The 13,122-nt window shown below is 38.7% G+C and overlaps 1 protein-coding gene across 4 annotated transcripts in view; it reads right to left on the reverse strand.

The window, feature by feature from the left end:
* Window positions 1–13,122, reverse strand: part of Ptpn4 (protein tyrosine phosphatase, non-receptor type 4 (megakaryocyte)) — a 177,972-nt gene that overhangs the window by 100,163 nt on the left and 64,687 nt on the right. For 2 of the 4 annotated variants that reach the window (XM_013521058.1, XM_013521057.1), the window contains exons 3-4: window positions 10,065–10,172; window positions 2,823–2,912 (exon numbers count right to left, since the gene is read on the reverse strand). In XM_013521058.1, coding sequence (XP_013376512.1) covers window positions 2,823–2,912; window positions 10,065–10,172 — 198 coding nt within the window. The remainder of the gene's footprint in view (window positions 1–2,822; window positions 2,913–10,064; window positions 10,173–13,122) is intronic. The other 2 variants (XM_005397664.2, XM_013521059.1) reach the window with 1 other exon arrangement.

Below are 13,122 nucleotides of genomic sequence, written 5' to 3' on the forward strand. Positions count from 1 at the left end.
CCCACCAAAAAAACTAAAACAAAAGAAGCCAGACAGGCAGGGGAGCCCATGGAGGGTTTTCAACACATCTACCCTGTTACTGAAGTTGAAGTCCCTGAAAACCCAGGACAAGTTATATGTTATTATGAAGCTATACCTTTTAAAACCTTAAAAGAATTAAAACAAGCAGTTGCTACTTATGGCCCTACTGCTTCCTTTACTTTGAGTTCATTGGAAATTCTAAGACAACAGACTATGGCTCCAAATGATTGGAAAGGAATAGCTAAAGCATGTTTAAGTCCAGAGGACTAACTGATGTGGAAAGGAAACTTTCTTGAATATTACACTAACCAAAGAGCTTTGAATGGCTATTTGCAATATAGCTATTACAAAAGATATGCTAATTGGAGAAGGTGCCTTTGCTACCACAATCAACTTAGCTATGACTTGCAAATATACAGCAAACCAACAAGGCTGCAGTGAGGACTTGGCGGGAACTTCCTTCTTCTTCTAAGGAAGTCTTTTCAAGACTTTGCAGCATGATTATTACAGGCTAGTGAGAAGATTATAAATAACAGAGAAGCTAACAAACTAGTATTTCAGCAGCTAGCCTTTGAAAATGCAAATAAATGGTATAAAGAAACTTTAAGAGCCCATAAAAGGTGGGCCACATTGCTGGAGATGGTCTGGATCTCTGCAGATACTGCCCCTCATATGTATAGGGGGCTACCTTGGCAGCAGCTATTACTCAGGTTATTCATCCACAGTCTGGAGGAAAGGGAAAAAACAAGGATGTTTGTTTTCATTGTGGATATAAGGGGCATCTTGTCCAGAACTGCTCTGCTACACCTATACGGGCATCACAGTCATTATCTGTAACTAAACCTTTCAGTCCTTGTACTAAGTATCAACAAGGGTATCACTGGAATAATCAGTATTGATCTAGAACTGCTGGGAAAAGTCTACCCTTTCTGTGAAACCCTCATTGGAGATTGCCTCAGCCCCATCAAATAATGGGGGCTGCTCAGATGGCTGCAATAGGGAACGAGGTCCTAGGTGCATTCAGGTACCTGGCTTACACTCCCTCCTTTCTCTTCTACTACTGGCTGGACGCCAAGGTCACTGATGGTTGGCAGCTCTGCAGCTGCGAACACTCTCCTACCTCATTCTCCTCCTCTACCAAGCTCCTGTCCCACATGAGCCCAGTCTCTGGGCCAGGCCCCTGCAGGCCCAGCTGCCATGATATGGGGGTGCAAGTGAACCAGCAATGTGATGCATAGGTACACTGTGTGCTCTGGCAGCAGATGCTGCCTCACAGGGCCCACGACCCACGAGTCCTGGCTGCCTCTGAGCACTTCCTAAGCTCCTTTGCTGGATGCTTGCTGTGTGTTCCCATTGCCTCACCAGCTGCCTGGAGGAGGCCCCGGTGAGCATGCAAGGCCCTGTGGCACCAGAGGAGAATGAGGGGGCAGCAAGGAAGGTGTCCTTACTGCCAAGGGCCAGGCAGGAACAACAGGAGGCTCATAGTGGCTAGGCAGCCCCATAGCCCGCACTACAGAAGCTGGGGTAGCCCCTGGCAGGCGGGAGGGCTAAGAACAGTGGAGACACAACCACAGGAAAAGTCACCACCAGGTGCCAAGCCAAGCAAGAAGCACTTGCACTTCCAGCAGAAATATGGCTATTATCACTGCAAGGACTGCAACATCTGGTGGGAGAGTTCATTTGTTTGGTGTATCCAGGGCACAGACAAGGTTTATTTTAAACAGTTTTGCAGAACGTGTCAAAAATCTTACAACCTTTACAAAGGATATCATCTGCCAAAGTTGTAAACAACTAAATGTTTGTGCCCAGTAAGACTTTGCTGTGTGGACTCCAAACATTCCCATTGTCAAGACCTGTGTGAGAGATGCAGGAGCAGGCACCTGCCCTATGACGGTAGGAGTGCTGGGAGTCCAGACAAAAATAGAGTATCTGGCAGCCAGAACAAAAGCAATGGCCAGCACATAGTGGCTGGGCACATCCTGTGGATACAGAGGCAGTAACCATAGAGCCACTTGTCGGGGGGTGGGGGTGGCGGGTACAGGCAGTGGAGCCCGTTCCCCAAAATAAAGCTGGACTGTTGGGGCCCTGCCAGCAACTCTCTCCACATCAAGGAGATAAAATGGAAGCTACAGCCAGTTACTGCCAGAGCCTGAAATGTCAGAGCTGCTCTGCCCAAGGCTGTGACGGGGCTGTTGCCTCTTAGACAGCCACGTCCTCCCACCTCCCTGCTTACAGCCACTCCCATTCTCCCCTCCCTCCACAGCACCCTTCACTGAGCTCACTGCTGCTCTGCTCTGGGTGCTACAGGATGCACTGGGGTGCCAGACAGAACAGGGCACAAAAAGGCCAAGGCCCAGGACAGGGATGGAGGAGGCCACCAGGGAAAAGCTGGCAAAAGAGTAAAGCTAGATGGGTATGGGGAGGGCGGCAAGGATGGGGATGAGGAGCTGTGGGGACATGCAGGAAACCTTCGTCAAGAGACAAAGGAGGAGACAGTTGTGGAGGCCAGCAAGTTGACCTTGAAATGGGGCAAGAGAAGCCCCCGACAGCCAGGGGACCTGCCAGTGGTGGCTAGCTGGTGCCCGGGCCCCAGGGAGGAAGGATAGGGCCACCCAGTGCCAGCCTGGCCGTGCTATCTGGCATTGCACTCTGTGGCACTACATGCGGCAAGGGCAACAGCAGGGCCAGCAGGGTGATACAGGGGCTGAATGGTTGGCGACTGAGGCCCAGGTGACCCAGAAGCTGGTGGGACCTGGCAGCAGTGACGGGGAGCAGGGAGAAAGGGCTAAGTCCCTCATTACCTTCATAGCAAGCCTCTCCGAGGCAGAGGGGATGTAAAGGGTCTGTTCCACGAGCTCTGTGGCTTCCTGCAGGACTTCATGCCCCAGGTGCTGCACCAGACAATAAAGCAGTAAGCTGTTGCTTACTATTGACACCTGCCAAGGTGTGTCCAGGTATGAGTGGTTTATTATAACATAATGGCTCTAGCAAGTAGCTAAGTGGGAGACGATTCCCTCTCACATCAACATGATCCTGCAATTAGAGTCCATCTTATGGAGAGATGCACATTTTATGCTTTGAAACTTTTAGAGGTAATTAATTTAGCTAGCCAAACTAAGTTAAATGACCTTTTTCAAGTACATCCCAATAGTCTTAGTGTGTTTACTGCTAGACATTACACTGATCCTTTTAAGAGGGATCCTAAAATGTCCTGATAATTAATTTCTTTGAAAGTGTACAGAAAATGAAAGTCTAGTAAAATTTTTAGAATTTTACAAAAGATGGAAGTACAACAGAAGATAGACAATTCAATCAGGTAAAGCCAAAAAAAACTAATTTGGGGTCTAGAGTATGTTTGTGTTTTGCTAGAGCATGCTGTTTGACTGTATCATAAACTCAGATCTGGAGAAAAAGTTAGTTCTACCTTTCAGAGAGCTAATGTGCAGTCCTGTGACAGTGATGCCTCTGAGACTAAATAAATGACAGAGTATATAGAAATAATTAAGCTGAAAAGTTACCAGTATTCTTCTTTTTTTTTTTTTTTTGGTTTTTCTCCGGTACCGGGAACGGAACTCACGACCTTGCGCTTGCCAGGCAGGCGCTTTTGCCGCTGAGCTAAATCCCCAGCCCCTATTACCAGTATTCTTAAGACAAAATAAAATACAAAATATGCATATTCATTATAGATAAAAAGTTCTAATCCTTCCAAAATTTTTCTGATAAGAGACCTCTGCTAATTGACAACAAAATCTGACTAGTCTACTGAAATTATAAATTTCTAAAACTGTAATAGAGTTACTATAATTCAATTTGGTCAAAAATATATTTGAGTGCACTTTGATTTTGTAAAGATGTTTGTTCATTTGTGCTGTGTACCTGTTTATGTGTTTGTCATTCTGTGAACAGCTGTTCCCCTTTAGCGCAACTATTTTTCTTTTATCATTTGTTCATAATACAATTTGGGTAATAGACTTAAAAGTATGCTTTCACCTGACTTACCAGCTGGTTTATATGATGTCAAAATTGGCTTTCTCGCAGTTCAAAAAATTTTAGGATAATTAACAAAAATTCCTTAGAGTGGGGAGATATTATTGGGCAGGACTGCAACTGGTGAATACAGGGGTGGCCAACCTTTAATAGGAGCCCCCAGTGATCTCAACAGTCTGTTGGGAGACACCCCAATAATTTGATCATTTGGTCAAAAGAAAGTTTTCAGTAAAAATTACAATAAGGTTTTCTCAAAAAAGATGCTCTTGGTACAAAACTAAATTAAAAACAAAGATTTTCACATGTGTATGGTAATTCATTATTGTTAATCTCATGGTGTGTTAAATGTATTCATGATTCCAAAAGCAAAGATTGTTTATTGTGATAAAACTCTCCTTCGGATTCAGACCTCTGACTTTGACAAAAACTTGTGATGTATATCCCATTAAAGGACAACAAATTAGGTAAAAGCTTCTTATGTATAAGATAGAGATAACTGGTTAAAAGGCTAATGTTATGTCAAAATGAAAATTTAATAAGTATGTTACAAAATCGCATGATGACTGTCATGTAGCAATGTTATGCATGGTTTTGATTTCTAAATTTCCGTGTAAAAATATGTAACAGATAACAATTAAGGGATGAGGATTTAAATATTAGAATATCCATGGTTGTTAGAAAATAACAGTTCCATTTTTATGTTCTAAGGTGTTTGCTATTCAGATCAGATAGTAATATTAAGCTTATTGCCTCTATTACAATGTTATGTCATTAATTTTCTCTTCTGAATGTTTAACAACTGAGGTTTGGAGACCAAAAATTAGAGAGATAAATTGGGCTAAGAAGACAGCCAATATTTTGGCCACAGTCTCCAAGGTCAAGAAAGACTCAGGACATATGAGAACCTCTGCTGTGATGTCCTGTAACTCTTTTGAGTCCCTGATTTTCTGATCAAGATTATGGAACCACAGAGGAAAGTGATTCCATGATGTATAGTGTGCTTAAGGAGAGTCACCAGAAGAGAAAAAAATCTCTCAAGCTTTCAGAGAAAGTAACTTAATCACTGGCCATGACTCTGACAGAAGGTCTAGAGGTGCTGTACTTGGTTCCAAGGTGATTCCTGAGACTTAACTGACCTTGATAGATACCAAAAAGTTAAGTTTTTATTTATACAGGTCTCACTTTAATTTGGTCTTAAACATTAATCAGAAAAGAGTAATCACAAGATGTATAAAAGCAATGTCACAGTAATAGGTTAGCTGTAACAGGTTCAAGTCACCAACAATCTCTGACTATTGCCAGCTAGACTGATAACTGACCACTGTTATGGACTTTGGATTATATTCTTCAAGCACAGCTTTTCCAGCTTCAACTGAACAACCATCACTTCTTCAACTAAACAGAAAAGGGAGATACGTTGGGAGCTGCTGGAGTTGGATATTGGTCATATGTGTGAGGGCAGGACAGAGCCAGAGTGCCTCAAGCAGTCAAGCTACCTCAGTATTGAAAAAAGCATTCTGCCTGGACAGTTACAGTCATTAGTTGCTAGGCAACACCCCCCCATGATACTAACTTTGCAAGAATATAAAATAAACGCCCCTACTGTTGAAGTCAGTCCTCTTGCCCATCAGGTAAGAGGTAACTCCACCTGACCCAGCTCTTGTCTCTTGTCCTTATTTTCCTCATATCCACTGCTGTTTCTCTCTAGGGCACAATGACAGACCAATGAGGTTCCCTACATTCTGGAATTCATTTCACCATGGTTTAGCTATTCAGGTACTCATAGGCCACTGCAGCCATGGTTCAAGGAGTCTTGCTTACTGATTGAGCTGCTGACAGAACCTGGCATAGTCCAGGAATGCTGGTTGTTTAGGGATGCAGAATGCAAGAGCTGTTGGGTCTTGTAGGCTTTTATCCAGATTTGAAAGGAAGGTCTGAGGGGCTGGGGATTTAGCTCAGTGGCAAAGCGCCTTCCTGGCAAGCGAAAGGTCGTGAGTTCGGTTCCCGGTACTGGAGAAAAACCAAAAAAAAAAAAAAAAAAAAAAGAAAGGAAGGTCTGGGAGGCTAGGCAATGTACCCAATGGGTAGATGTATGAAGCTGTGGGAACAAAGCTGAAGGTTTACTAGAGATCCCAGGAAGTTAGAGATGCCAAGAACATTGAATGTCCAACAACAAAAGCTGGAAAGATTAAGGTAGACCTATACCAAGAGAAGCCAGGTAATTTGCAAATGACAAGGCTATAGGGCCATGCCACCTAAACCCTCTAGAACTCACACCTCATCACCATGTCTTCTGGAGGCTAGTTCGTCTTCAGTCTCAGAGAAGACTATACATTTGGACTTATGAGCAAAGGTAGAACTGCTAAGACTTTGGTGGAAGGCATTATTGCATCTTGTATACAAGATAGTTGTATCAATTTAGGTGCAATTTTGAACTTCTTATTACCTTTATTTGGAGTTATGGTTTTAGGAGATGGGTTGTGATGTCAAGATAAAAAGGGGTGGAATGCAATGGTTTCATTTTCAACTTGATTGCTTGGGAGCTGCCTGGGGATTAGAACAACACAATTCTTTGTGTGTCTAGATGAGTGATAGAAGTGTCGTCTTGGGATATATATTTTGTACCTGGTCTCTTCTCTCTGGCATTGTTCTCTTGCTCTGCTTTTTGGAAGCCATGAACTGAGCAGCTCTACCATGCCTTTCTGCAATGATATTCATGCCTTGAAGCCAGATGATCATACTCTGAATGTTCTGAAACTCTGAGCCAAATAAACCCCTCTTCCTTAAATTGCAAGTGTATTCTGTACAGGAATAGGAAAGCTGGCCGATACAACCAATAAGGAAAAAACACCTTTAACTGCTGTATAATGAATCACAATCACCTCATTCATTATTTTCTTCACTCACTGAACATACATTTATTAAAAATGACTATTCTAACAATATTATGCTAAAATCTAAGCTTAACTTTTAAAGTATGAGAAATGTCTAAAAGTCAAAGCTTTTTCCCTAACTATTCCATTAGAACTTATTAAGGAAGATTCTAAAGAAGAAGATAACAATGCTTCTATATTTGTTACTTGTGAGGCAAAAACAAAAACCTGAGTACCTTTTCAGTTTCTTAATTAAACTAATTATAATTAAACTAATTTCAATGCCTGTGTGCAAATGGCAATATTAGTTCTGATCTTCCAAAACTAATACACGTAAAGCACATATACATACATAACACATATACATACATACACATAGTATATATAATATGGGTAAATTTTAAGATTAAAAAACGCTGAACTAAAGTCATGAAAATTCTTTCATCATGTTACCATATTCCTTTTGAGAACTGATGGTAATTATGTTACGTGTTACCACCCTTCCTTAATATGTCTGGATTTTTTTGAGGGGAGGAAATACTGTACATTTCTGCCACTATCTCTTAGAAAGCAACTTTGTGGGACAGATAGAACACAGACTGTGGAGTCAGGTGGAAGTTCAAATCCTTTCTCAGCTATGTAACTATAGCTCATTAAACAAATTAGTTCACCTGTGAAGTGCTAACTTTTCATCTTTGAAAGAAAATTTTTATCATGAATGTGGAGACTAAATGATATTTCATAAATGTTACTCCCTTACACCTTTACCTTTTGAAGAACGGCATCCCTTTCTTTCAATTATCCTTCAAAACCTTAATATAATTTCATATTGACAACTAGAAATAATATATTACTTGTAAGATTTGTTCTCTTGGGCTCTTCTTTGGACACATTTTGGCATTCACAGATTCTTCTAAATCTGTAAGTACTGAAATTACAGTCCAATGGAAAAAACTATCACAGGGAATTTGGTGATTCCAGTCCTGGTTTCAGTAATGCCAAAAAGTAGTTCAGGCTTTATTTCCTTGGAATTCTCTCATGAAAAATGAATGTTAGGTTATATAATCTCTAAAGCCTTGTTTAGTTCTTTCAAATTTTATGATTTTAAATTTTCAACAACAATTAATTTTAGAACATAAGCAACTAGACCCGTAAACCAAGAAATATATCCCATTTGAGAAGTAATGCTCAAGAGACAAAGAGAAAGTAAGGAATATAGCAAAAAAACACCTACATACTTCAAAATGTTTTTGCTTCCATACATTCATTCTGGCATAATTAGATTTAAAACAGAAATGTCTTCTTGTATACAAACCTATGTGATAAAAGTTTTATCTTTTATGTGACCTCAGTATTAGTCCTTTTGGAATATTATCTCAGGAATAACGGTTTGCATGCCGTTGGCAGAGGCTCCCAGTGGATGAGTATCTCTTCCTGTTTTGTTACCTTGTCACTTCTCCAATCAATCTGAGGTCAGGACTACAGTTATAGTCCTGGGCAAAGGGCTCTCAGCCTATAAGGGTCAGCAAAATAATCCAAGAATTAATCTATTTTTATTCCAGGTGCAGCACATTGTGAGGGGTAGCAGACATCTTTCTGGTATTTGCTTGGTTCACAATTTGACTTTTTGGCAAAAGATGCATTACTAAGATGTCTACTCACTTTTATTTGTTTGTTTGTTCTAAGACAGGACCTCACTAGTTTAGTTCAGGATGGCCTTGAAGTCACTATGTATCCCTAGGCTGGCCTCAAATTCCCAGTGATACTCCTGCCTCAGCCTCCACACAGTGCTTAGATTACAGGCATGAACCCACCACACCTGGCTTTCACTTCCATTTTTACACGGGTTTATTTATTAAGAAATAACAGCAAAATATGGGCTGTTTCAGAAGCTCAAGTCAGCCGGGAAAGACATGGAAGTATGAGAAAATTTTATTTCAATTTTAGTATGGTATAAAAGCATTTATTTTCACTGAGACTTTATTTTCACTTCACTCAGTTTGTTTTTATTCACATCATCTTCATATTTGTCCTCTGTTCGTTTGTAATGCAAAATTACTAAAAGATCCCAAGAAAGTAAGTGGTAGTATTTAACATTTCATATTTACTTCCTACTAATATTCATTCAGAAAACTAGGATGTCAACCATGAGAGAAAAGCAACAAACAAAAAATAATTTGTTTTATAAATGTTATATATATTTTCTATAGCCATTCTTTTAATATAGCCTTGTAAGTGGCTTTCTAAAACACAGATCCAGAAAACCATTCCAATATCCTCCCTGTTTTTCTAAACTCTACAAAATATTTCTTTCAAAATGGACTCCCTTGAATATGTTTTCACAAAAGCCCCTCATGGTATAGGGGCTTAAATTTATAAAGAATTTAACCACAATTTGTTAGTACAGCTTTCATAACAAACACCACCAGGTTCATGATAAGGTATATTTCTTTTTGCATTTTATAATGCTTAATCGTCTAGGTAAAAACATCTTTACCATCATCATGCTATCTTCTACAGTCTGATGTTTCTTATCAAAAAGAACATGATTGCAGCTACTGAGTAGTAAGTAAAAATCCAAGGAATTTAACACTTCAGATTTGTGCATCTCTGAATTTTAATGTCCATGTTTTTTGAGAGGGTCTATTTTGAATATCACTACATAAAAAATTTACACTAACACTTTGGTTAGAAATAGTTCTCCATGAATGCTGCAAAAAGCTAATCTGACTTTAGTGTAGATTACCTTATGTATCTCAAAATATTTTAATCTTTTTTATTTTTGAGATAGGTTCTTGCTATGTAGTCTAGGTTGGTCTTGAACTCACAGCAAACCTTCTGCCTCAGCCTCCCTAGTGCTGGGATTATAGGCATGTACTACCACATCCTGCCAAAATATTTTAATCTTAATGACCCAATTTTCTCTCTTTAATTCAAGTGAGATGAATTATACTTATCTTTCAGTTTTCTGAAATACATAATGAAACTAGCACTAGATTATAGATTGACTTGTAATTATGAAAATCTTACAGGCAATAACCTCTCGTAGATTAAAACATCAAGAAAAGGAGAATAAAGGCAAAAGAATTATTATTCAAATAAAAATTTAAAACTCATTAAATTAGTGAACATTAAATCATGAACAGAAAAAAACTAAAATGAAAGAGAACAGCTTAAACTTACTGGGTTATCTGTGGAATCATCAGCCAACTGCAAACCAAAATAGTCTCGCTCAGTCAAATCAAGATGCTTAAAGACTATATCCAACAGAACTTGCCCCTGATCATGCTTCTGGAAGAAAATAAAATGAAATCAATTTTAATAAGCTTATATACTTTATGCTTTTTAATCTGCTCAATTTTCTATCTTCTTTTAAAATGGCATCTGCATTTATACCTATGACTTGAGAGTAAAGCCTTCACATATAACACAACACTCTTAAACAAACTGCTTAAAAATATATAATAAATATGAAGATACAAAGAAATCTTGGAAAATGTCTCCTGCTTTCAGGCTACCATCATGGTATTTTTGTTATTTTATATTGTTTCCATACTACCTTATATATCTATGCACATCACTTTTCTTCTGCATTTCATTCTTATATTTAAATTATGACTGTCATATCACAAATGCAAGTCTGTGTAAAATAATGCCACAAAAGTGGACAAAACATGTTAAGGTTATTTGCAGCAAATTTTAGAAAGGACTATTATTACAAAAGGACTCAAAGATCTTCAGAAAAATATCTCACTCTAGTCTTACACCAATCTGTCACAAAACCTCATTAATTATTCCTTTGTTTTAGTAAGAACTCCCCCAAGTTCCACAGCTACTAAATTATGGTACAAAAGAATGATTAGATTATTCCTTAAAAAAGAAATAAAGCTAATGCATAAAAACACAGAGGAATGATCAACCAATTCAGTAATAAAAGAAATGAAATTGGAAAATTACAATAACAGGCCATGCGTAAGTAACAATGCAAAAAATAAAATCCAATGAATAAAATAAAAATACTTAATACTGCTAATATTATAGATACAAATCTTTTCAGAAAACAAGTTGGAAATATTAAACAAGAGCAATAATAATACCAAGTACTGACATGCTAATGCTAACCCAAGTAGCAAAATAAAATCCAATTTTTGGGGAAAATAATTATACATACACCAATATGCTCATTCCATAATTATTTATATAAGGCAAATATTAGAAAATCATAGTAAACAGTGGTTATTTTACCACTAAGTTCTCCTCTTACTAGCTATGGTAGTTTGGAAGCTCCCAGTTATAAATCTAATCTCAGAGCCAAAACACCAAGGATGTAGTTTTTTCAAGTAATGCAAAGTGCAGAGGTATAATAGATTCCAAAGCTCACTGATTCACCAAATGTGAGATATAATCAAGGACCAGTTTTCTTTCCACTTCTTTTACCTACACTCCAGTGTTGGTTGCATTTGTAAGCCTTTACTATGGCTATTATACAATTTCAAGGTTCATACCTATACAGGACAATGTTTTAAAAATTACCTTACAAAGACCTTCTCTTTTTGTTTCTTTTTGTCTGGAACTGGGTCAAATGACTATTTGCCTAATCAGTGGCAAGAGGTATGTGCTTCAAACACTGCATCTCAATGTTGGTGCCCACTCAGTTACCTGGAAATATTTTTTATATTGACATAACCTTCCTTCTCACCCCTTCCCATTCTGCTTAAATTGGTCTGAGGAAGAGGCCAAACATTAGTCTTTTCTAAAAGCTACTATGAAGAATTTAACATGTTCTTCTAGTGAAGGCATAGTAGATTTCCTTCAACTGGAGGTATAGCAAGTCCAGTTGATTGCCACAACTGGATATACTAAAACAGATTTTTAAAAATATATTTTAAACTCCAAAACATGGAAACAAGGCAGCAAACCTGCAGCAGATCATATAGGTCTTTCAATAATGAAATGTAATGTTAAAAATAAAGACAGATCAATTAAGAGACTACTATAGCATGTATAGCATTTACGGGGCTCTGGGTTCAATCTCCAGTACTGCCAAAAAAAAAAAAAAAATTAAAATGCAGAGACCACTGTAGGAATTGTCAGTAAGTATAATGAAGGGCTGAAAGGATTGGCATTAACAAGGATGAAGACAAATAGACCTCTCTCCCAAAATAGGCGGAAGTGGCAAAAAAGGTAGGAGGAGACTTGACAGATGATATGTCTGTGTGTCTGGATTAGTTAAATGGGTAGTCAGTGGGGCCATTCACTGATAAAAACAACAATATACAAAATATTTTTTTCAGTCTATGAGAAAAATTCACTTTTCTCAAAAGCCTAGCATTTTAAGTGTCTATGATTCAACCAAAGGAAGAATGGTAGGAGAAAGACAAAAAAATTCAACTGAAAAAAATTATTATAAACGTAAGTCTCAAATCCGACAAGCCTCTCCCAGCACCCAACCTGTTTGCCAGCACAGACATTGTCTTGCAGGTCCCTGAATATCTGGAGACATGTGAAAATTTACACTGGATGCCTCAATGACTTTGCCCACTGAGGTGCAAGACAGCCAGAAAACTCTGATCACTGATGTTTATTAACATCTTCCTACCTAATGTCCCTTGCCTTCTTTCAATCCCTACAAAGAAAAGGCCTGCTTCTCTTTGTTTCCTACACATAGCCTTATCGCCCTCTGCCTGCACGCAGGTATTAAACCATATGCCTCACTGCTTTCACAAAAGCCTGTCAAGTGGTCTCTGCCTCGCCTTGTTTGTTTGTTCATGCCTTACAATAAACAAATTCCTCATTCCTCGTTATTACATTAGTCCTTTTCTGGTGCCATTACAAATGGAGTAAATTTTAACCAAAATTTATTTGGCTTGTGGTTCTGAAGGTACAAGGCCATGCCTGGTGTCGCCTTCCTTGCAAGCAGAATCCTGAGGCACCAAAAAAAAAAAAAAAAAAAAAAAAAAAGTGGTCCACCAGAATCGTGAGGCAGTGTGGAGCATCACACGGTAAGCAATAGGAAAAATGAGTGTGGATGCTTGTGTATCTGTTTCTGTCTCTCTTTGGTCTCTTTCCTGTTCTTAAAAAGTCCCTCATATTCAATCATGTGGGGGCTCTACCCTAATCACTTTAATCCTACTCACCTCCCAAAGGCCTCACCTCTAAATATCATACTCAGACTTAAGTTCCTAACCACTTAATACTTCACAATGGAAATTAAACTTCAACAGCAACTTTGGGAATACAC

This window comes from Chinchilla lanigera, unplaced genomic scaffold, assembly GCF_000276665.1.
Source record: "Chinchilla lanigera isolate Chin_1 unplaced genomic scaffold, ChiLan1.0 scaffold00058, whole genome shotgun sequence".
Lineage (NCBI taxonomy): Eukaryota > Metazoa > Chordata > Mammalia > Rodentia > Chinchillidae > Chinchilla > Chinchilla lanigera.